This window comes from Papio anubis, chromosome 3 (assembly GCF_008728515.1).
Source record: "Papio anubis isolate 15944 chromosome 3, Panubis1.0, whole genome shotgun sequence".
Lineage (NCBI taxonomy): Eukaryota > Metazoa > Chordata > Mammalia > Primates > Cercopithecidae > Papio > Papio anubis.
The window spans coordinates 13,550,594-13,576,298 of record NC_044978.1 but is presented as its reverse complement, the minus strand read 5'-3'; the positions used below and the strand labels follow the sequence as shown (position 1 = coordinate 13,576,298).

The 25,705-nt window shown below is 34.5% G+C and overlaps 1 protein-coding gene across 13 annotated transcripts in view; it reads left to right on the top strand.

Moving 5' to 3' along the window:
- WDR17 (WD repeat domain 17) overlaps positions 1 to 25,705 on the top strand; it is a 118,308-nt gene that overhangs the window by 59,260 nt on the left and 33,343 nt on the right. For all 13 annotated transcript variants that reach the window (XM_017959222.3, XM_017959224.3, XM_031664161.1 and 10 more), the window contains 9 exons: positions 1,709 to 1,960; positions 5,329 to 5,451; positions 7,829 to 8,013; positions 10,818 to 10,986; positions 13,563 to 13,654; positions 15,947 to 16,029; positions 18,156 to 18,242; positions 22,109 to 22,273; positions 24,220 to 24,422. In XM_017959222.3, the coding sequence (XP_017814711.2) occupies positions 1,709 to 1,960; positions 5,329 to 5,451; positions 7,829 to 8,013; positions 10,818 to 10,986; positions 13,563 to 13,654; positions 15,947 to 16,029; positions 18,156 to 18,242; positions 22,109 to 22,273; positions 24,220 to 24,422 (1,359 nt within the window). The remainder of the gene's footprint in view (positions 1 to 1,708; positions 1,961 to 5,328; positions 5,452 to 7,828; positions 8,014 to 10,817; positions 10,987 to 13,562; positions 13,655 to 15,946; positions 16,030 to 18,155; positions 18,243 to 22,108; positions 22,274 to 24,219; positions 24,423 to 25,705) is intronic.

The window sequence follows — 25,705 nt, the reverse complement described above, 5'->3', positions numbered from 1 at the left end:
AGTCACATCACACACACTCAGGGATCAGTCCCCGTGACTGTCCCCTCTTATGCCAGTTGTAAGCCCCGGCTTATTTTGCCTGTGCTTCTGAATGACTGGCTATAAATTGAGGTTCCCATGGCCCCCTCCTTGGATTTGATTAGTTTGCTAGAGTAGCTCACAAAACTCAGGGAAACACTTCCTTACCTTATTATAAAGAATATTACAAGGATACAAATGAAAAGATGAAAAGGGCAAGGTATATAGGAAAGAAAATGGGGCTTCCTTGCTATCTCCAGACATGCAGCCCTCCAGGAGCCTCACGTGCTCAGTTTTCTGGAAGCTCCCAAATTCTGCTTCTTTTGGGTTTTTATAGAAGCTCTATTACATAGGCATATTGATTAAAACGTTGGCCCTTGGCGATCAGCCTAACCTTCAGTCCCTCTTCCTTCCCTGGACATTGGGAGATGAGGTTGAAGGTCCCAACTCTCTAATCAAGCCTTGGTCTTTCCGGTGACCAGTCCCCATTGTGAAGCCACCTAGTGGCCACCAGCTACCTAGTCAACTTATTAGCATACAAAAAGACACTGTAGAGATTCCAAGGATTTTAGGAGTTGTAATGCCAAGAAACAGGGATGAAAACCAAACATTTATTTCACAATATCATAGTCTCCCTTTTAGAAACACACAGGAGACATGTTTTTCTGGCCTCAATTCTGTAATTATGGGATTGCAGCAAGAGTTGTATTATCTTTCAATTGTGCTTTTTAAAAAATAAATGCTTCCTTTATGATACTCAGGACTATTTGGTACTTTCTGTTAAGGCCGTAGTCTCTTTAACTGTTGCTTCACTGCCTCTCTTGAGAATGAGAGGACTCGCCCAGTGGATTCCCTTGAGGTACCTCAGCAGAATTATTATTTTTTCCATATTTCCAGTTGTGTACATAAATTACAAGGAACAATAAGTTTGTTTGGTGATCCTTTGCTTTATTTAATTAGACTTGTTTTAAATCCGTATCTTTCTGGCTTCCCTATTTGTACCAGTAGTCGGGTGTGAATTATAATTATGGCAGATGGTAAGATGAATGAGAAAGGAATAACAGTAAATATTAAGATGCCGTTTAAAATGTGCACCACTATTCTAAACTTTTAATCAAATTCATTTAGTCATTTTTTAAAACTCTGTGAAATAAGTATTGTTATAGTCTCCGTTATTTTTAAATAAAAAAAAAAAAACAACTGAGGCACAGGGAGATTAAGTATCTGGTCTGAGGCAGCAAAGCTAGTAAGAAGCAGAAGTAGGATTGGACCCATGCAGTCAGCCAGCTCTGATATTTCTCCTTTTAAATCACTATATGATATTCTTCATTTCAATAAACATTTTCCCTATTTCTGTGCTGCTATAACCCAGTGAAATTTGTAATTGTGGACAAGATCTGAGTATATTATTTATCTGTGTATTTTCTTACCACTTTTCGATAGCAAATGGGAGACACGTTCAAGGCACGAGAAATTGCCAAAGCAGAGTATTGAGTCTGACTTTCATCAATAGGACAAACAAATTTTTTCTGCATTCACGTGTCAGTTATGCCTTCTGCATATAAATACCACGTTTGTATTTTCAATACCCTCAGAGATAGATATTGTACAAGGAAAAAGTTAACATCATCCAAATTATTGATCTCTTTTTGTAAGTTTTTCGGAAATAATTATCTCTGTATTTTAATAGGTAATAAAAATCAGAAACATGTTCTGAGACCTGAATCCCTTGAAGGGACAGACGAAGAGGATCCCGTTACAGCCTTGGAGTGGGACCCACTGTCTACCGACTATCTTCTAGTGGTTAATTTGCATTCCGGAATTCGCCTCGTAGATTCTGAATCGCTTTCTTGCATAACCACATTTAATCTTCCCAGTGCAGCAGCTTCTGTGCAGTGCTTAGCCTGGGTTCCCAGTGCTCCGGGGATGTTTGTAACTGGAGGTAAGCTAATGCCCATCCCGCAGAGTTTTAAATATGTGTGTGTATTCTATCACTGAATTTAGGAAATTGTCCTTTATAGGTTGATTTTGTGGAAAATTTATTAATAGCTCAATTATTATCCTTCATTGTAAATTGCTAGTGTACTTTTATTTATATTGTGTGTCATTGATGATAAATAAAATGAAATGAGAAATAAAAATGAAACTTAAGGTTCACTCTGCCAGGTTTCTGGAAATACCTTGGAATATATTATGTATGTGCACACATGTGAGCATGTCTGTGTATGTGCAAAAGACAAAGACAGTTCAATTTCAGGCATAGTAGGATGACAGTGAAGGTGCCGACCAGAAAAACAATGACCTGATCAGAGCTTTATTAGCCTCACTGTCTTAGTCCATTTTGTGTTGCTATAACTGAATGCCACAGAATATTCGGCTGTAACAGAACACCACAAGCTGAGTAATCTATAAACCACCAAAGGTTTATAGTAATCTAAACTATAAGCTAGATCAGTTTAAGGCTAAGCTAAGGAGGCTGGGGTGCCCAAGAGCATGACACAGGCATCTGGGGAGGAACTTCGTGCTGCTGAAAGCAAGAGAGGGCAAGAGCATGAAAGCAAGAGGAGAACTAGCTCGCTTTTATAACAAAGCCATTCTCACAATAAATAACCCACTCCTACACTGTCTATAGTAATCCATTCATAAGAGTAGAGCCCACATGACCTAATTGCCTCAGATTAGACCCTATCTCCTAACAATGTTGCATTGGGGATTAAGTTTATAACACAAGAATTTGTGGGAGGCATTCAAACTCTAGCACTCACTGATCCATGGGTTGAACGGATACTCCTTCATGGTTTCCTAGTCATGAGAGAATTAGCAAAGCTAAGTAGTGATAGGGGATAGGAAGATGGGGGAATTCAAGAATAATAATTAGAAACTAAATGACTCTCTGCTTTTACCATTTAATTGTGTTCACAGAGAGAGACCTCTGGAAAAACAGAATGTTCAGCTACCGTATAAATACTTCCCATATTTGCTTAGTGTAAAATAATAGACAAAGACTCTTTATCGTCTCAAAATTTTAAATTCTTGGCTTCTTTAACACTTAACATAATACTGATGCCACCCTGTATCTTTGGGTTCTGCATCCGTGAATTGAACCAACTGTGAATGATAAATGTTAGGGGAAAAAATTCCACAAAATTTCAAGAAGCAAAACCTGACTTTGCAGTGTGACAAGTACTACGTTGAATCCATGTGAATCATGTGATGTGTAGGCATTGGATAAGGTATAGCAAGTGATATGGCTTGACTGTGTCTCCACCAAAGATCTTATCTTGAATTGTCATTGCCATAATCCCCAACTGTCAAGGCCTGACCCAGGTGGAGCTAATTGGATCATGGGGGCCACAGTTTCCTCTATACTGTTCTCGTGATAATGAGTGAGTCTCACGAGATCTAATGGTTTTATAAGTGTCTGGCATTTCTCCTGTTTGCCCTCACTCCATTCCACTGCCCTGTGAAGAAGGTGCCTGCTTCTCCTTTGCCTTCCACCATGATTGTAAGTTTCCTGAGGCCTCCCCAGCCATGCAGAACTGTGAGTCAATTAAACCTCTTTCCTTTATAAATTACCCAGTCTTGGGTATTTCTTTATAGCAGTGTGAGAACAGACTAATACAGTAAATAATCTGGAAATGATGTAAAGTATACGAGAAAACATGCATAGGTTATATGCAAATATTATGCCATTTTATGTAAGAGACTTGAGCATTCATGGATTTTGTTATCCATGGGAGGTCCTGGAACCAATCTCCCATGGATAACAAGGGGCAACTGTACATGAAAGTAGATGGATTCTTAATTTATATATCTTAATTGCCTTTAACTTTTCAGGATATAATTAATAATAGGATGGAATTTTTTTTTTTTTTTAAGACAGTGTCTTGTTCTGTCACGCAGGCTGGAGTGCAGTGGTACAATCTTGGCTCACTGCAACCTCCACCTCTGGGTTCAAGTCATTCTCCTGCTTCAGCCTCCCAAGTAGCTGAGATTGCACTGTGGCACATGCCACCACACCTGGCTAATTTTTCTACTTTTAGTAGAGACGGAGTTTTACCATGTTGGCCAGGCTGGTCTCAAACTCCTAACCTCAAGTGATCCATCCGCCTCAGCCTCCCAAAGTGCTGGGATTACAGGCATGAACCATCATGCCCAGCCCAATAGGCATAGAAATTTTTAATGTCTATTATTACTATTACTGAAATATCCTTCACATATAAAATTCACCATTTTTAAAGCATGCAGTTCAGTGGTTTCTAGTATATTCACAAAGCTGTGCAATTATTACCACCGTCTAATTAAAAAACATGTCATTATTCCCCCAGCCAACCCTGTACTCATCAGCAGTTACTCTCCATTACTCCCTCGCCAAAGTCCCTGATACACACATGTGCAAACATAAACTGCTCATTACTTTCTGTCTCTGTGGCCTTGCTTCTTCTGGACATTTCATGTAAATGGAACCATTCAATCTGTTGCCTTTTGATTCTGGCTTCTTTCACTTAACGTAAAGTTTTCAAGGTTCATCCATGTTATAGCATGTATCAGTACTTCATTCCTTTTTATGGCTGAATAATATCTCATTATATGGATATGGCAGGTTTTGTTTATCCATTCGTCTGTTGATAGACATATATATTGTTTCCACTTTTTTGCTGTTATAGATAATGATGCTATGAACATGTATGTACATGTTTTGGTGTGGACTTTTGCTTATTATTCTGTTGAGTGTTTGTCAAGGAGAGGAATTGCTGAGCCATATAGTAATTCTATATTTAATCATTTGTGGAACTGCCAGACTCTTCTCCAAAGCAGTAATTAAGGTGGGAATTTTGGAAGAAAGGAGACTGTCTGATTGGTCTTCAGGTATATCTGACAGTCCTTAATGGCTGAAAGTGGACTGTGGAGCAGTTTATAAACACTTCAAAGGTAGAAGGATTGATTATTTAAGGTTAGAAATCGAGGGTTTTTGTGGCTGGCCATTTCCTAGAACAAGTGTGTGTCAATAGGGTCTTTTTTTGTGGTTGAGTTATTATAATGATCTTTCTTGGAGGAAGCTGCCAAGACAGGCAGTTTCTAACCCTATAAAAGGTATTGGAGCAAAAAAGTAGTGACACATGCCAAAAATTTAAAGGTTAAATAGTATTTCAGCTGTTTGGTTGTACTACTCTATGGTATTGTTATTCAAAGGATGTCAATAATTAGTCCTAAAATATTTCCAGTTGAAATTTTGTTATGCTTTTATGTCTAGGCATTTTAGTTTCATACAAAATTTGTTAAAATATGCTTTTTCCCTGATCTGACTAGATTCTCAAGTGGGTGTTTTACGCATTTGGAATGTTTCAAGAACGACACCTATTGATAACCTTAAATTAAAGAAAACAGGATTTCACTGCTTACATGTACTTAATTCTCCTCCAAGAAAAAAGTGTAAGTAAAAATGTTATCAAAATTTTAATTTTTTAAAAATATTGTATTTTCTATAAATAAAATGATATAGTGGTATATCAAATACTATATGCCACTGAAAAGCAATTTTTTAAAAAAGGCTTTGATAATATATGTGCTCGAGGAACCATCAAAGCTACACAAGATCTAATATTACTAAATTGAAAATATTTAGAGTCAAGTTACATTTTTTAATGCTACTAAATAAGAATATTTAGATAATTTCAGATTACATGGAAAAGATGAATCAATGATATTGATGAAAATAAGTTAGAAATATTAAGAGTGATAGGATTAAGTAGATGATCTGAACTGAATTTATGTTTTAAACATGGCCCGTTTAAAATCTGTACAGTTTATAACAAAAACAACCTAAATTCAAATTATAGGATCTAGTATACATATTACATGTTTGAATACCAGTTGTCACTGGATTAGTAGTTAGTATTATGGATCTTCTGTATCTTCTTTATTTCTGTTTATATTTTCTGTGTCATTCATTGCCTCTGTAATTAAGAAAAAATAAAATACACTTAATTTATAAAAAGAAAACATCTGGAAATTTGGGGGAGGTTTAGAATTAGAACTTTTTTCAAATATCAGGGAAAAGTAATAGACTTCCAGTTACGTCTCTCACGATTGCTCTGTGTGGTTGGTAGCATTCCCGTTTTGTATAATATACCATAAAAAATATGGGGTAGGGAGTTCAGTGATGAAAAATTTACAGTGATTGTTTCCTTCTGACTCTATCTTTATAGTATACTAAGTAATTAACAATGGCTATTCAAAGTAATGTTATTTTGGTGTCTAATTGGTAGGCAATGGCAAGTAGTAGAAAATCTCTGTGTTTGAACCTATACCCCTTGTACAAAATTGTGAAGTACCTAATAAAACTAGAGCCTGGAAGCTAGAGAGTCTAGAAATATTAGGACTAGAGAAGTAATATGCTGGATGCTGGCTCACTGTTTAGGGATCTTGCAATTTTTCTGTCATTGTTAGTTCCTTGGTTTAGAAACTTTGAACTGCCATGTTATGGAATGTCTGATATACCAGATTCTTTTCTTTCACGTTTTTTCCTTACTACAAAAGTAGCCCATGTCCATTAGACAAAGTCAGAAATATGAAGAATAACATACCAGTCTTGTCATTTTCGAGCAATTCTTTTCAGATTACCTCTTGTTTGACTTCTAGGTTTTTCCCTCAATTTTTTAATATAACAGAAAGTATGGAAAAAGAACAATTGTGAAAATGAAATTTTAAAAAGTAAACATACTGAATTCTGAAAAGCATGATTTACAAATAGATTGGTGCATAAAAGTTGTCTAACCCACTTATAATGTCAATTAATTAAAGTGTTAGAAAAACCAATGATGGATTATATTAATTTTTAACCAAAATATCTACAAAATTTAGTGAACCAAATTCATTGCTACCAAATGCCTCTTTCGTCATTTGTAGTTCATTCTAGTTTGGACTTTCTTTGATTCTCAGATTCTGAGAAATGAATGTTATCCAGAATAAATGAACTACGAAAAATTGTATTGTATTTTAATTTTTAAAATACTGAGAAATATTTTCCATATTCCAGTGTATAATTTAATAGTAGATTGGTCTCATAATTTACTGTAGGGTCATTATTTTGGATTATGTTTACGAGGAAATATTTCCATTCACATTCTAAGGAAAAGCTTTTTGGAAAAAGACAAAATATGGGATAAATAATATATAAAAATAAACACAGTGATATTTATGTAATTGAAAGTAGGAGAAATCCAAGTCTATGAACAGCAAAAAGAAAACACAAAACAAAAAAAAACACCTAGGAAGAAGAAAGAAAATTGAGATGCCAATGCAGGTCAGATAGTGTTGTGATTCTTATTTTGTGCTAAATTAAAATGAACTATCCATAATCTCAAAAAATTATTTTCTCTGGCTTGGAAATTATTGGCAGAGAGTTACTTGTTTTAAAAGAAAAAATTATATGCATATATGTTTGTGTGTGTGGAAGGAGGGAATAAGTTATTATGGCAGGATTTTGAAAGAAGTTTATAATTCAGAAACAATCATGCTGCGCTTTAATTTATGGGGTGATAAGAAACCACATATTCACAACAGATTGTGATCCCTCAACACGCTAATTTTCATCTCTTGGCTCCATCTGTACTTTAAAATAATATCCAATTTTGTGTTGTATTTTTTGGCAATCCCAAAGAAGTGCTCATGTGGTGGAAAATATGATCATTGCCTAAAGGGTTTACTGGTACAAATTCTGGAATTTTTTTTTTTTTAATGAAGAATCTTTCTAAATTAAGTTCTGTGGTTTTATTCCATAAAAATGTTTTCTTTCCTTCTATTTTAGTTTCAGTCCAATCTCCAACCAAAAACCATTATACATCCTCAACAAGTGAAGCAGTTCCACCCCCGACTTTGACACAGAATCAAGCGTTTTCTCTTCCTCCTGGTCATGCAGTGTGTTGTTTCTTGGATGGTGGAGTTGGACTTTATGATATGGGAGCTAAGAAGTGGGATTTTCTTAGAGACTTGGTATGTATTTAGTCATTCCATTATTATACATAACACTTTTTTGTGTAAACTCATGATCTTTACTTTTACCTGTATCTTAATATTATTTGAAATTATTTTTGTAAGTAATAATATATTAGAAATTTATTGTAGCTGGTTGAAACATTTTAGAAAATGCATAGAATGATGGATGATAGAACTACTAAAATAATTATTAACCACTATACTTTTAAAATCTTAATGTCTACTTATATTTTATGTACAATGGAAAATTACATAGCTGTAGTATATTTTGGAAGCAAAACGAGAATAGAATGTCCTTTCAAGAGAAAAGACAAGTTGATCTCTGCCAGTTACTCAAAGCCTTATTGTTCCCATTCGTTAATTGAGTAAGATTGGATTATGTTTTCTAAGATTTGTTTCTGTTGTTGAATCGTTATGATACTTAAGTGATTACATGAATTCTGTTTTTATTATAATTAAGCCCCTATATAAGATAAAAATACAACCTTCTCGAGATCCCACATTTTTGTCTGGTTGTGGTCGGTGATACAGCCCCACTACCTAATATAGTATCTGCCACACAGCAAGACTATTAAATTTTGTTGAATAAATGAATGACGACATGCAATAATACATATTGTGTTGTAATTAATATTTGTCAAAAACCATCGTCTTTAATTTTCCCTACTTAAGAGTTTCTAAAAATGCCCCTATCTTTTTCCACTGGTTTGAATTAGACTAATCTGGACATTTAAGAAACTTTTAAATGCTAATTATTTTCCTTTGATCTTAGAAAAAGAATCTAGAACTGTAATTGTCCTTATAACTGAAGGGAGAGAAAGAATCAGTAATATTGTATCTTTTCAAGACTTCTCATTTAATTTTATCCTCAAATGAAAAATTGATTTATAGCAAAAATATTTTTAAAATAATCTGTAGCTTAATTATTTTTAAATTTTCATTTTGTAGATATTCATTTGAGGATGATACAATTTTCTTTTCACTTTAACTTTTCTTTTTATATAAACTGTTTTCTAGTGTGGTAAACTTTTTGTGTACTTCAAATTACCATTTATTTTCAAAAAAAATTTATGAAAGGGAAGGGAGAGAAATGTAAGAATACACTTAAATCTATAACAAGTTATGTAAGCAGAAGAGAAGTCATGCAATCTAAATTCAATAAATTTTCTATGACACTTCATATTAAAGTATATTTTACTTAAAATCTGTTAATTTATAATTCTAATAAATGCTGAATACTAAATACTAAAAGCTGCTTGATTGTAAATTATCTGAGTTGCTTTTCTCACTTTAAATTGTGTGCCAGTCAGGAGGCAGTCATTTTTTCCTTATAGTTTCAGTTTTCTTAACATAGACCCAAATTTGAAATTTCTTGAAGTGTTACCAGAAGAAACAACTCTGAACTGCTGTATGTATAAAGCATCTCCAAAGATTCCAGATTACATAGGATAAGAAATATATTATTAATATTTTTAAAAATCTTACATAATTTAAAAAATCTTATTAATAAACATTCCAAAAGGTGTACTTCCATGTGAATATTTGCTTCATTAAAATTAAGAAAAATGCCACAACATTTTCCTCTTCTTACCCACCTTCCTCTTGGTAAGAAGAAAACACAGAAGAAACATTTACAATTTCGTTCTTGCTATGGGAATTTTCATATTTCAAAAAATAAAAAAATTAAGGCATAGCAGTGAAATAACATTTAAAACTGCATATAAGTCCCTGCCTTGATTATGTTCCTAACATTGGAAATGACCACGTGGAACAGGTGCAGCCAGGTGAACCAGTGACTCTAACAACATTTTTCCTTCTTGCTAACCCTTGAGATTTTTCTTTCCTTTACCTCCACCTAAAGGAGAAACTTTACAGTACTTTTGTAGTTTCCTAATGGTTGTGATTTGTGGTATTAATGGAAGTACAGAGTTTTAAGAACTGTCTTCTCTACCCTTATTCTATTAGTTGAGGACTAAAAAACCCTGTCTTTGTACTTCAACTCCGTCTCTAGATCCCAATGTTAGTTTCGTTTGCTTAAAGAAGAAATTTCTATTCCCATTCCCCAGCATTAGAATAGTTATAATTCCGGCTATTTATGTTGGTTTCTTAATGGATTTTCCCAAAGGCCCACAGTAGTTAAGCACTACTTTACTGATATATGTTTACATGCATCTGCATATACCACTTTATAGTCTTGTGGGTGTTTGGGATCCAAATCACTGTGTAATGGGAACAAGTATTCAGATTCCAAAGAATAGACTTAGAAAATTTTGGAACAAGGCTCATTAAAAATTGGACTTATGCCTGATTCTTTTGTTTCTGCTAAAATTGTGAGGTGCTTTTGGAGCATTCGTATAAAAAAGGAATATTTGCATTAAATGACTTTTAGTTTGAGTTTCATCTTGGTCTTCTATTATAGTGCCCGATGACATATGGTAACTATTAAGTTAATTGCTTTATAGATTTCTAGCATGGCATTCTGTAAGTTTAATAAAAATAGAAAATATCTTTTGCACTGAATTGAAATTGAAAAGTGAGACTTCTGAACATCTTTGAGTTTAGTTGCTGATTTGAGGAACCATGGTTGACTAAAATCTAGGTCTGTACAAAATAATACAGTAATGGCACAGAGAAAATTCAGTCACCATAGTGATTCCAATTTTCTGTTTTTCTTGCCTGTATATTTTTGCATTAATATTTGGAAAGCCATACTACATGTGTCGATTTGGGTATACATTGTGGTTCGTCTATTAGTAATGTGAAGTTTTCTCAATAATTATGTCTTTATGCCGTATTCCTAGGGACATGTGGAAACTATCTTTGACTGCAAATTCAAGCCTGATGATCCAAATCTTTTAGCAACAGCTTCCTTTGATGGCACTATAAAAGTCTGGGATATAAATACATTAACAGCAGTGTACACATCCCCGGGGAATGAAGGTGTTATTTATTCCCTTTCTTGGGCTCCAGGTAAGAGATACTTTATTGAAATTGGGAATGCAGTGAAATGGCTTTTTAAAGTTTTATATTCATTTGAGTTACTTTCTTCCTCTTGATCTCATCTTGTTCTAAATGAACGTAGAGCAAATGAGTGTGAACGTATTTGTTGATTCTCTTTTTGCGAGGTTTAAGAAGAGTCTATCTTCAGAGGCACTTGGATTCCTGGTTTCCTCTATATAACAAGTCCTACAGAAAAACCACAGTAAATCAGGATTATCTTCACCCATCTAATATTAGTTGTATTTCTATGGCTACGCCTTTAAAAGTATAATACAATTTACATGATAGAAGTTTTCTGGAAAATTTTAATGTAAATCCTGTTTATGGTTATATATCAAGTAAGTTCACTTGTAACCGTGTAATTCTATATTAAGTCCACCTTTGAAATATTGAAGAACTTGTATGCCATAATAAGATCTTTTTTTTTTTATTTTTTTTATTTTTATTTTATTTTTATTTATTTTTATTTTTTTTTGAGACGGAGTCTCGCTCTGTTGCCCAGGCTGGAGTGCAGTGGCCGGATCTCAGCTCACTCCAAGCCCCACCTCCCGGATTCACGCCATTCTCCGGCCTCAGCCTCCCCAGTAGCTGGGACTACAGGCGCCCGCCACCTCGCCCGGCTAGTTTTTTGTATTTTTTAGTAGAGACGGGGTTTCACCGTGTTAGCCAGGATGGTCTCGATCTCCTGACCTCGTGATCCGCCTGTCTCGGCCTCCCAAAGTGCTGGGATTACAGGCTTGAGCCACCGCGCCCGGCCCCATAATAAGATCTTATCTCTGATCTTAGATGCCACCTTATACCTTGCTGTACATATAGAGGAGAGATGTCCTATGAAACCTCTGACATTGTCTCCCAAAACATTATTTTCCCATAACAAATAATTTCACACACCTAAATGAATTTTTCACTTTTAAAGTATATGTAATGGTTTACTTATTTGGCCTAATAGTAATATATTAATTTAGTAACTACATGCAATGTGGATATAGCTCATCCTTATTTTTAAAATTATTTCTTCATACACAAGGATTCTTAACTTTCAATATGTGGGACTCCAAGGGTTTTATATTTCATCAGAGAGTTTGGGAATCTCTTAGAAATTTATGAATAATTTTTTTTGTGTGTATATATGCCTATATCTGTCAAAGAGTATCATAGTACTCAGATTGTCAGAGTTTCATGATACAAGAAAGGTTGAGGACCACTGCTTTATGTATCCTTCATCTCCTACAATGAGGAGAATTATAGAAAAAGGTTTTACTTACAACTCTTAATGACAATGTTTGACCTTTAAGCAGAACATAACTGAGCCTGTTATCTTGATTATTGCAGTATGCACCTCCACGTGGGTTACCTTGGCTAGCAATATAGGAATTGCACCAGCCAGTGCAGTCACCTTGCACTAGAGCTCTTATTAGCTGAATACTCTTCATCCTACAAAAGTATTTATCTGAAACATAAAACATAAATAAAACTTGTGACTATAAAAACTATTGTTTCAAATCATAACACAGAAGATCTAATCTGACTTATAGCATTCTTTCGCTCTCTACATTGAGAATTTGCAGCAAGAAAGTAAAAATGTTAGAAAATGGAAATTCTGTCATTTTCTGTTATGTGATTACTGGTGAATCATGACTTTGAGGTAAGTGGGGATGGTATTTAAAAGATACATGAAGGTTGACAAGGATGGAAATAGAGTAGGATATAGATAATTACGTAATTTCCTCTGTATCTTAGTGTAGATAGAAGACGAAAAGAAAAGAAAAGGAAATAAATTTTGAAACATATCCCCAATAATTTAAGAACCCCAAAAGAAGAGCAGAATAAAAATGTTAGAAATATGATGAGAACATTTTAGTGTGTGTAATCGTTTATCAGAAAGTAGTTTCTCCATATTTTTATTCCTAGATAGCAGATGACAGCCGCTCCTTTCTTCTGATGGAGAAAACCTCTTCTTTCACTGTCTTGCAAAAGGCACTTATTTAAGTCCTTGACCATTCACTTAGCAGTAGTTTTATTTTCACAAATATTTTTTATTTCTTAAACACGGAAAGCAATGTTTATGTTTTTATGGAGAAACTGTATTTTTCATGTGATTTGTTCATAGAAATACTTTCATAACCATTAAAATACTACTAATCATGGAAATATGAATACAGACTGAATATATGACAATATTGAGGAATTACTGTTAATCTCCATGAGAGTCTGGTCTTGGTCAATAAAGAAGTCCCTGTCTTTTAGACATGCATACTGAAGTTTTTAAGAATGAAATAATATGATATCAGAGATTTACTCCAAAGAACTTCAGCAGATGCTATAGACAGAACAAGATTGGGCATATTTTGATAATTGTTGAAGCTGTATAATGGATACATTAATTGTATTATTTTATCTGTATTTTATGCACTTAATAATTTCCAAAAAAATTAAAGAACTAGTTTGCAAATCTCAATTCTTACATTTTCACAAGTTATGTTTTTTAAAAAGAATTACATTTGTGGGAAACATTTAGTATAATGTCTAACAAATTGTTTCCTAAGGTGGTTTAAATTGTATTGCTGGGGGAACTTCCCGAAATGGTGCTTTTATTTGGAATGTTCAAAAGGGCAAAATTATACAACGATTTAATGAGGTAAGATTTATTTATTGCTACTGAACAATATAATGTTTTACACTATTTTGTGTTTTGTAAATATTTTTATTTCATAATACAATAACACTTAATATATCAGGTGGTATGTATGTTCTCTCAATTAGAAGAAAATCCTAAAGGATACTCACATACTAAAATGAATTCTGAAAGTTGTAGCTGAGTCACCTAAAGTTGCATTAGAGAGTCAAAGGAATTTGGGGTCATCCTCCACAAAATCTAGGCAAATACTAAATAATAGGAAGAAGACTAAACTCAGAGCAAGTCCCAAATTATAGTCCTGGTTCTGTTATTAATTAGCTCTTGACATAAGGAGAATCATTTTATTGCCCTAAACCTGTTTATTCACCTAAAAAATGATGAAGGTGGATTATATAGTTTCTTAGATTTCCTTCCAGTTTTCAAATTCTATTCTTCCATGAAGAGCCTTAAAACCTGCTCTTTTATATTTGTAGCATCACAGATTTTATTTCTCCTTTGGCTTGGAGTTATATTGTCATCCTATATTTTATGAGTTCCATTAATATTTGAAAAATACATGTAATCTGATTACAAAATATTAGGTATGAATCAGAAAAATGATCTAAGATTGTCTTGAAATTTCGTTTATTTTAGATGGTTACTGTTGAAGCTTATTAAATATATAATTTCTTTGAAAATTGCTTCTATATTTGGGATTTTAAAAACATCTATACAAAGAGTATTATCCCTTTGAAGATGCTCCTTAATAGTCTTGCTCCTCCACTACTTGTTGTAGTGCAGCAAATGCAGAGTTTTTAGGAAAACTTTATGGACCTCTGTGAGCAATTTTGCCCTCAAAAAAGGAAACTTTGACAAAGGATTATAAAAGTTACATCCTTCCCTTTCTCTACATACAACACAATACCCTTTCAGTTTAACAATGCCCCAACCTGCCATCTTCCCTCCCATCACCAAAACAACAATTTATCCCATAATAAATAGTGGGTTATAAGAAGAGATGAGCCTAAAAATGAAACTTATAGCCTAGATTTAAAAATTGTGTATCTTTACTTATTAGATCTGTTGATTTCTTCTTATGGCATCTTGGCAACTTGGAATCTCATGTATCTTCCCACTAATACCTAAACACTTCCAGCCTGATTCTGGAAACCCAGCATTTTAGTATCAAGGACATGTCTTTTATTTCTTTATATCTTTCCCGGCATTCACTAGCATAGTTAAGACCACTATTGAAATTGTTTAAATCCTATGTCATGAATAAGGGAAAAATTAATAATGCCAGCTTTAATTAACTAAGCTACACGTGTTCCACGAAAAGAATTACGGGGTAGTAGAGAGTCATAAATGCAATTTTCATGGGAATAAATGAAGCTGACAGAAGGCCTCCACCTCATAAAATGAATGAATAAAGGGACTAGTCCCATTTTTAAATCTGCCGGCATAAACCTACCCTCCTTGATCCCCAAAGGGGCACAACCAGCGAACTGGAGATTGCTTTAAGAAGTTAAAGCTGTATTTACACAGCAACCTTAAGATGCAAGATAAAAAGTCACCTTAGTTTCCCCTTAATGGAAGCCACAATTTGAGTACTGTATAAAGTAGAAATGTTTTAATTAAAATTTAGAAATGGAGTGATTACAACTTTTATTTACCGATCACACAGTTGATGAATGACACTCTCATATGTAATATATTCCTTCTAGTTTTAAAAATTCTTATAATTCCAGCTATAACTATATCCCCTGGCCCTTCCTCAGTCCTAGAAAGCAGAAAATCAAGCAAATATAAAGTGATTTATTATAGGAATAATGTTAAATCTATTCTGATTTCTTTATAAAATGGAACAACTTTGGAACTTAGGAAACAACCAATAATAACTGCTTACAACATTTCTTATACTGAGGTTGAAGTAGCACTGTGTTTGGAAGCAGACAGATAACTGTTTTCATCACCATACTGGTATTCATGGGAAAAAGCATTAAGCAGAGCTTAAATCTACAGATCACTTAAGGAGGATATTTTGACTCTTTACCTTGTATCCAACAGAAGGAAATGGAGCCACCTGATTTATGTCTTAAAACAACAGATTGATATCTTAAAACTTTTAAATTGTGACAGCTTTAGGCATTTTTAAAGTATATATTCATGTTTCTGCTCTTGACAGTAATGCCTCTGTTAGTGTCATCTAAAGCACATTCCTAATAGAAAAGTAATACTTAGAAGAAGTAAATATATAAGAGAAAAAAAGGGGTGAATTATTTCTTATTGATAGGTATTTTACATTTTTTGAAGCATGGAACAAATGGAATATTCTGTATTGCCTGGAGTCATAAAGATTCTAAAAGAATAGCAACCTGCAGCAGTGATGGTTTCTGGTAAGTACTATGTATGATACATGATAGGAAATTACACTGTTCCCATTTGATCATTCCAATTGTTTATCAGTGATATTTCATTTGTACAGCTCTACCAACTCTCAGAAGCATTATTTTTAAGCCCATATAGGCACATATTATATTACTATAATGTATCATCAATAAATAACAATGCAAAGGTATTTAAAATGTGTTTAATGAGCCATTCATTGCTTTCTCAATGAAAATACTACTTGAATTATTATGAAAATACTCATTTTTTTGCCTCAAAGAAACTTTAAGGACTTTTCACATAGTCTTAGTAATTATCATCACATCACATCACAAAATTTGTTTAATAAGCCATTCATTGCATTCTCGGTGAAAATACTACTTGAATTGTTATGAAAATACTCATTTATTTGCCTCAAAGAAACTTTAAGAACTTTTCACTTAGTAATTATCACAATGAGGTCACAGTAGTATTTCAGTTTTACAGGTGATTCAGCAGATATAAAGTGCTGTAGAAACTTGTTTACAGTTTTGTAGATGCTGTTATTTATAAAGGGATAAAAAGCCTTTGCAAGGAGAAATAAGGTCATGCATGTGGGAAATGTCTTTTGTTAGGAAATAACTTCACTGACCCTGTGTTTTAGAAGTATGTGCTTTCTTAATTCTTTAAGTTCCAGAAATAAGTAAGTTTCCAAATAAAAGTATGTAAGCAAAAAATGCCTGGTTTAAAAAACTTTTTAAAATCAGATGCTCCTCCCCTGTAGCTGTCTATGGATAAAGTCATCTTTGACAGGTGGATACGTGGTATAGACACTCATAGTTTTTGAGAATACAGAAGTTGTTAGGTTTTGCTAAATCCACTCCAGTCTTCTCTTCCTTACTTTTTAATTTCAGTAGAAAAGACAGTAGTTACAGAAACCAAAGATCCTTACTGGGAAGTTAAAATTTTCAGAAACAACAATATTAGTGATTTTTTTTTCCTTGAAAGGAACTATGTGCTAATTGATAGATACCAAAATACAAAAGACCTGACTTTTTTGATTAAGTGATACAAAATTAGTTTGACCGTGTATTTCAGGACATTATTTATTTGACAGATATCACATTCAGTGACTAAAAACCTGTAAGTATAAGTCACCATCACTCCCCAGTAACCTCAAAAGTGTTGGTGGGCCTAATAACATTTAAGACGGTCTTTTCCATACACTTCTAAAACTTCATAATACATTAATTAGTACATGCTTTTTTTTCTAATGGAATCAATAGCTTTTGCCTTGTGGTACTAATAGAGCAGGGTAGTAGAGCTTTTATTTTTGCAGTTAAATTACATAGAATCCTTTTCTGATAGCAGAGGTAGGGGATCATCTCTGAATTGTAGTTATATTACTGAGAATATGCAATGAAAAGTTATAACTTAATGTCTTGGTCTTGGTGCAATGGTACATAAAACCAGCTTTATAAATAGTTGTTTTAAATACTATAAATTTTGAACTACCTCATTTTGGAGCTAAAAATCTAACATATATGTTAGTTATATCATTATGTTTTAAAATGTATTAGACTATGTTTTCCTCAATTTAAAAAAATTCTATAAGAAGAAAGGTGTTTGTTGTTTTTCCATGGCTCAGGCTGGAGTGCAGTGGCGCAATCCCAGCTCACTGCAGCCTTCACCTCCGGGATTCAAGTGATTCTCCTGCCTCAGCCTCCTGAGAAGCTGAGACCACAGGTGTGCACCACCACGCCTGGCCACCGTTTTTGTATTTTTTGGTAGAGATGGGGTTTCACCATGTTGGCCAGGCTGGTCTTAAACTCCTGACCTCAAGTGATCCACCTGCCTCGACCACCCAAAGTGCAGGGATTGTAGGCATGAGCCGCTGTGCCTGGCCAAGAAAATACTTTTTAAATAAAAATTTATTACTTTCTATTAATTGTAGGTTACCATAATTAATATTAAGAGATGCAAATATACTCGTAATTGGTAATATTTACACAATACTGTCAAATGTTCCTTGTGCTTTGTAGACAAAATCTCTGTCCTGGAATATTTCTATTTGAAATTTACAATTCTGACTTTGTTTCCTTGAATAATGTATTAGAATGTTGTTTTTCTATTAACACGTTATAATTAATTCTAGTATTATTCGAACAATTGATGGTAAAGTGCTACACAAATACAAACATCCGGCTGCAGTGTTTGGTTGTGATTGGAGCCAAAACAATAAGTAAGTGGTTTTTTCTGAAATAAATAATAACTGCATTTTGGAAATTTTAAATAACCGTAAAGTTTAGTGCTATTTCCAAAGGTAATATTTATCACTCTATTTATACAATATCCCCTTTGCCTGGCAAATGAGAAACAGCCTTGTAATTGTTCATTTGTTTTAGTTATTTTTATTCCATGAAGTTTTTACGTGATTTACAAATACTGATTTCTTACTCTCAAAAAAACTTTCTACTACTTAGGAAAAACAAATAATGCTAACTAATGAAAAATGGAAATGAGTCCATTGCATGTATGGCTTCTATCATAGAAATGTGGCCCTTTTTTTAATCTCACTTAGGAATCTGTGCGGTGCCAGTGTTCCGCTGTGACTTTGCATTGTCCCCCACCTGATGCTAATGCCTCTGGCACTGGGTAATTTTCCACGATGTGGAACTTAAGGGCCTGGTTTTGAAAGATCGATCTTGTTTGACAGCAGAGTATTTATCATGTAAAAATCAGCTTAGATTTAAAATTATGTCCAAGTCAAATCTCCACTAAAATTAGACCTTTAACTCATTGCATTTCTTAGAATATTGTGTTTCAAGCCTCTTTTAATGGGATATAAAACATATCTAAAAATTCAAAGTTATTTAAGATATTGTCAAAAACAGTGTGAATTATGTTATTTCATATGAAATGTGGGAAATATAGATTAAGGTACTAAAGCCTAACTATACTTGTGTTCTGAGTCAAATCACACATTTACAAAATGACAGACCTATGTGTTTCCTCCAGTAAGTGCAGAAGAATGTGTAACACACTGTTTTTTGTGGGTTTTTTTGAGACAGAGTTTCGCTCTTGCTGCCCAGACTGGAGTGCAGTGGCGCGATCTCGGCTCACGGGGCTCACAGCAACCTCCGCCTCTCGGGTTCAACCAGTTCTCCTGCCTCAGCCTCCTGAGTAACTGGGATTACAGGCATGCGCCACCACGCCCAGCTAATTTTGTATTTTTAGTAGAGAAGGAGTTTCTCCATGTTAGTCAGGCTGGTCTCAAATTCCCAACCTCAGGTGATCCACCCGCCTTGGCCTCCCAAAGTGCTGGGATTACAGGCGTGAGCCACCGCACCCGGCCTTACACGCTGTTAAGGTTATATGCAAAATAAGCTCACTATCCGCTCATCCCCAGTATTTCCTATCTCAGTGGCCAATATTGCTAACAAGAAAAACTGCTAAAGCCAGAGTCCTTAGCCTTTTCTTTTACACATTTTTATGTCTCACTTTCCATTTTCAATCAGCCACCAATGCCTGTAATTTTCTCTGTCGAAATATTCATCTTGGCTGGGTATGGTGGCTCATACCTCTAATTCAAGCACTTCAGAAGCTGAGGCCAGAGCGTCACTGGAGCTCAGGAGTTCAATACCAGCCTGGGCAACATAGTGAGACTTAATCTTTAAAAAAAAAAAAATTAAAAAATTAGACTGGTGGGGCACACTTGTAGTCACAGCTCCTCGGGGGGCTGAGGTGGGAGGATGGGTTGAGTCCAGGAGGTCGAGGCTGCAGTAAGCCATGATTGTGCCACTGCACTGCGGCCTGGGTGATAGAGCCAGACCCTGTTTCAATTTAAAAGAAAAAAATATAAATTTTTCCTATCAACCTGCCACTAAACCAATAACATTTGGGTTTTTTTGAGTCCTGCAGAAACCTTCTAAGTCAATTCTACAGTTTACACCCTTTATCATCACCTCCTCTCTCTCTCCCTCACCTCTCCATGTTGCAGTCAGAATGAACATTTAAGACACAGAGCTGAGCACACCATTCTACTGCTTAAATCTTTCAATACTTTCCCATTAACTGTAGGATAAAATGAAAACTTTTTAGCAAGCACTGCAAGAAGGTCCCTGACTAATCTTTTCCCTATTTTATTAATCTCATTCCCAGGCTTGCTTTCTCTTACTTCTTGCATCCAGTCACAATGGCTTTCAGTTTATTGAACTAGCCATCTGATTTTCGCCCCAAGGCTTTCACTTATATTGGCCGCCTTACCTAGGATTCTTTTTCCCATCCTACACCACACACCCTACCTGGGTGGGACATAGATAACTGCTACCCATCCTTCAGCTTTCAGCTCAACAACCACAGAAAAGTATTCCTTGACCCCATATGAAATAAGTTTCCCATATAATATGCCTTTGGAGCACTTAATATAGTAAAATTAAATTTTATTTGTTGCCTGGTTGCATAATGACTGTCTCACCCTCTGAAATGTAAGCCCTGTGAGATTGCCAACTGTGTTATCTGTGTTAAACAGCATATTCTTAGAGAAGCACTGAGTTGCTGACCCTTACTATGCCTTGAAAAAAGGAGATATTCAATAAATATTTGTTAAATATGCAAATGAACAGAATTACCTTGTATCTGACTAATAGAACACTTCCACATTCCTATTTCTCTGTTTTATAGAGTTAATAACCCATTTGGCCAGTTGAAATAAAAGTTAGATATTCATATAATATGTTTAGTTATTTAAGAAAGCTTTATTTTCAGATGATGCTGGAAGTCCTTTATATTTAACTATTATGCTTACTACCAAGCATACGTAATACATTTCATTTTTAGTTTTAAAAACCTTTTAAAATGTTTTAATTGCTGTATTCATATTCCACTTAGCATCTTAGTAGGTAAGTGAACCTTGAACATAACAAAGTTTATTTATAAGATATCTCTGACTGTATAATTTCGATATCTTTATGTGCATTCTTTAAATGTTTATGATACCATTTCTAAGACTTTATATTTATGTATCTGCACATACATATATAAAAATATACTCATATATACATGTAAATATATATATATATATGTAAAATATATTTCCCAAGTGTAGAAACTGTCTTGTTTATCAGTGGGCCTTGAGAAGATGTAATCTTATAACCCATATAATGTAATATAAGTCTTATAACCCATGTGACAAAGTCAACAGTTTGAAGTTTTGAAAGGGTTTTGATGACGGTTGAGATCCACAGTGTGTCACTGCCTGTCTTTATGTTTAGCACGTGGAGGCCGTTTATGTGATGGTTAGAGTAGATGTTCCTCAAGTAGACTATTCTGGCAGGTCCGTGATTTGCACAGGTCTGCCTAGTACTCAGAATTCCTTTCCTAGCAGTATTCCAAGTTTGATCACGAAGGTACAAGCAGTTGCTTAGCTTATTCTCACTATTGTGAGAATGATGAGCAAAGAACATTAAAAGATCATATTCTATTTCCAGGGACTCCATAGTTGTATCAAACAGTTAAAGCATCTTAAAGAAGGGAAGCCATCAAAAAGGAATGGAAAACTGGACTCTGACTCCCTGTCCAATGAGACAACCCTAGTGTGCAGGGAGCTTTTCCAAAAAACTTTCAGTGAGAATATTGCTGTTTATACCCATGCCACAAAAACAATCTAACAAATGGGCTAAGGTGTGTAATAATAATTTGCCCACCAGCAAGTAAGCAAATGTCATCACTCACCATTTGGGATGCTTCTTAACTCCTAAATGTTGCAAAATGTAAAGTTTGAGAAAAATTCAGAAAATTATGAGTCTGGTCATCTTGAAAAAGAACTTACAGAAATAGAAATACCATGACCTCTGACCTAAAATAAATAAAATAAAAATTCGACCAATTAAAAGAAAACGCAGAAAGAAACTCTTTCCATACTGGTGCAGTTTCTGTAAATGAGTAGTAGAGTGATTATACATGATTTTTTACATGCGTAAGTTTTTAATCTAACTTCACTAAGGAAGCAAAAATTCTACTTTTAGAAATTAGAACTACGGTATACCTTTAATTATTAGTTATATATCATATTTATCCTATGTCAATATTCCATTGATGATATTTCAGAGACATGATAGCCACTGGCTGTGAAGACACAAATGTTCGTGTTTATTACGTAGCCACCAGCTCAGATCAACCATTGAAAGTATTTAGTGGGCATACAGCAAAAGTGTTTCATGTTAAATGGTCTCCTCTGAGAGAGGGAATTCTTTGCAGTGGTTCTGATGATGGGTATGTATTTTTGGATTCTAATTTTCTAGTCCTTAAAATCATAAGCTGATATTTTCCTAGAAATGTACGTATTTATAGGATCAAATTATATGTGGAAATATGTATATATTTAGACAGAGTCTCCCTCTGTCACCCAGGCTGGAATGCAGTGGCGTGATCTCGACTCACTGCAACCTCCACCTCCCAGGTTTAAGTGATTCTTCTGCCTCAGCCTACCGAGTAGCTGGGAACCACAGATTTAGTATTGAATGATTAAGCATTTTTATTGAATTTTTGGCATAAATCCAAATTTAATAAGAAATAATTATGAGATTTCTCTAGGTTATGACTTGAAATAAGTCAGAATGTTAGGGAAATCAGTTATGCTGCTGTACTCATGACAGAACTCACAGATGCTGTGCTTCGGCCTGGAAAGCCTCAGGCACTCATTTGCAGTGGGGCCTATAAAAGCCTTTCTTAGATTTGACCAAAAAACATGCATTGGGGCTTCAAAGCCTAACTACCTAACATGTCATAAAAGGAAAGACACCTGTTCTAGTGGCCCCTACAATAGCATTAAATTGTTTTGATACAAGTCCCTTTAATGTATTCTTATTTATGAAACATCAAATGTAAAATATTTAAATGTTAACATATATCAGAAATTAGCAACAAAAAAATTAGATTATAATATACTTTGATATATTGTCATGTACTAGCTTAAGAGGACGAAGAAGAAATGAAACTCTTTTTTTTTGAGACAGAGTTTTGCTCTGTCACCAGGCTGGAGTGCAGTGGTGCGATCTCAGCTCACTGCAACCTCCGCCTCCCGGGTTCAAGCGATTCTCCTGCCTCAGACTTCCTAGTAGCTGGGACTACAGGTGTGCACCACCACACCCAGCTAATTTTTGTATTTTTAGTAGCGATGGGGTTTCACCATGTTGGCCAGGATGGTCTTGATCTCTTGACCTCATGATCCGCCCGCCTCAGCCTTCCAAAGTGCTGGGATTACAGACATGAGCCCCTGTGCCTGGCCAAAAGGAAACTTTTTATGTAAAGCAGAAAGGGATATGCCTTAAGAAATAAGAATATATCATGTATCTCCTATGTTATATAGTGCAAAATAGTAATACTTTTGAAGTACTACTATTTTGTTATCTGTTTGACATTTATCTCTGACTAAAAAATTACTGTGAATTGTCTAAGCAAAATTAGCAGTTGGAGGTCTTACACTGATTGTAAGTTAAATTTTAATTTCAGAAACATTTGTACAATCAATAGATACAAGTAATTTCACGAATCCAGTTATATTTAAATTCTTTAACTTGATCTAAGATTTATTCTGCACTGACCAAGCAACTTATATCACTGACAAAAATGTGAAGGAATTATTTGCTGTATTGATTAAAGCATAAATATGAAGCAACATTTCAAATAATACCCATCATCATACATGCTATACTTTTATAATTTACAAATAATCTTAATATCTTAAATTATTGTATCTGTATTATTAGTTGTATTTTCCACTTTGGTTATATCTGTTTTTGATATTTCATTTTAACAAAGCAATTTTATTCACATAAAAACTGTGAAATAATATATTTGCTACCAGTAATAAATGAAGAGTAAAAGTCAAGAAAGAAAATATGTTTAAATAAGCTAACACTAGCCTAGTTAAATATTCATTTCCATCTACTATGAAGAAAAGTGTGTGAGAGGATGAATTTGTTAATAATTAGCTTGATTTAATTATTCCACATTGTAAGCATATATCAAAATATCACACAAATATATACAATTATTATTTTTTAAATTAAAATGAAATGAAGAGAACCTTTTATCTTGAGACATAAAATGCTTCTAGATAAGCTAATCAATAATTATTACACTCTATTAAGAATATGTTAATACTCTAGATACATTAGAACTTGAATGTTATCACACCCATAATATTCTGTTTTCAGTACCGTTCGCATCTGGGATTATACTGAAGATGCTTGCATCAGTATTCTTAGTGGACACACTGCACCTGTGAGGGGATTATTGTGGAATACTGAGATTCCGTATCTGCTCATATCTGGCAGCTGGGACTATACTATAAAAGTATGGGACACTCGAGAAGGAACTTGTGTGGATACTGTGTATGATCACGGTGCAGACGTATATGGTAAAGTGTCTTTTATTCTTTCATGTATTAGTTATATTGACCTACTAATGGTGCTTATAATTTCTGAGGAATACAGTATTTTTGAAGAAGTTATACAGTGTTTTATTTTACAATAAGATTTTTCACATTAGAAAATATACATGTTTATTATTATAATACCAGAATATACAGAAGAAAAAGTCAACAAAAATTACCGAAGATGACTGTTGTTAGCACTGTGGTGTCTTTCTCCCCCTCGCCCCATCTGCTCCCGTTTCTGTGTACACACAAACACGCACACAATGCACACATATTGCGATGGGCATATATATATATATGTGTCTGGCTTTTGTTTGTCTTCCTTCCTTTGACATCACTCCAGAGGTAAGTTGTTTAACAGGAAATCAGTAATAGAGTAGATACCACTTATTTAACCATTCCTCTATTCTTGGATGTTCAGTACAGTGTTTTGTTTTTGAATATAATCCCAAGTTGTTTTAATATAATTAACGTGGTTATGGAAAATCAGATTACTTACCATTTGCACATCTCTTCACTCTCATTCTTGTTTGTATTTATTCTCATCCTTAAACCTTGATAGGAGTAAATGGGCAGATTAAGAATCCAAAAATGATTTCTTAGAGAAAGTAACCTCAATCTAGATCAGATTCAAATCCATATGCTTAACCACAATGGCCTTTTAGCCAAGACAATGCGGGACTGAGTGTGGGAGAGAATCATATTTGTCAATATTCGAACTGAAAGGTCCCCAGGTCTTCGTCTTTTAACTAGAACGTCATCTGCCCATCCATTAACTCACAGATACTATGTATGCTATTGGTTTTACAATATACTTGTTGCTGCTTAACCACACGAAATATAATTTTCACATTTTCATCCATGACCATTTGCTTTCTAATAATTTTTTCTTCTTTTTTTTTCTTTCTTTCTTTCTTTTTTTTTTTTTTTTTTTTTTTGAGACAAGAGTCTCACTCTGGCTCTATTGCCCAGGGTAGTATACAGTGGCACAAACACAGCTCACTTCAACCTTCACCCCCCAGGCTCAAGATATCCTCCCACCTCAGCCTTCCAAGTAACTGGGGTTACAATCACGTGCCACCACACCCAGCTAGTTTCTGTATTTTTGGTAGAGATGGTATTTCATCATGTTGCCCAGGCTGATCCCAAACTCCTGGGCTCAAGGGATCCACCCGCCTTGGACTCCCAGGGAAGTGCTGGGATTACAGGCGTGAGCCACCATGTCCAGCCTCTAATAGTTATTCAATTTTATATTCATATTTATA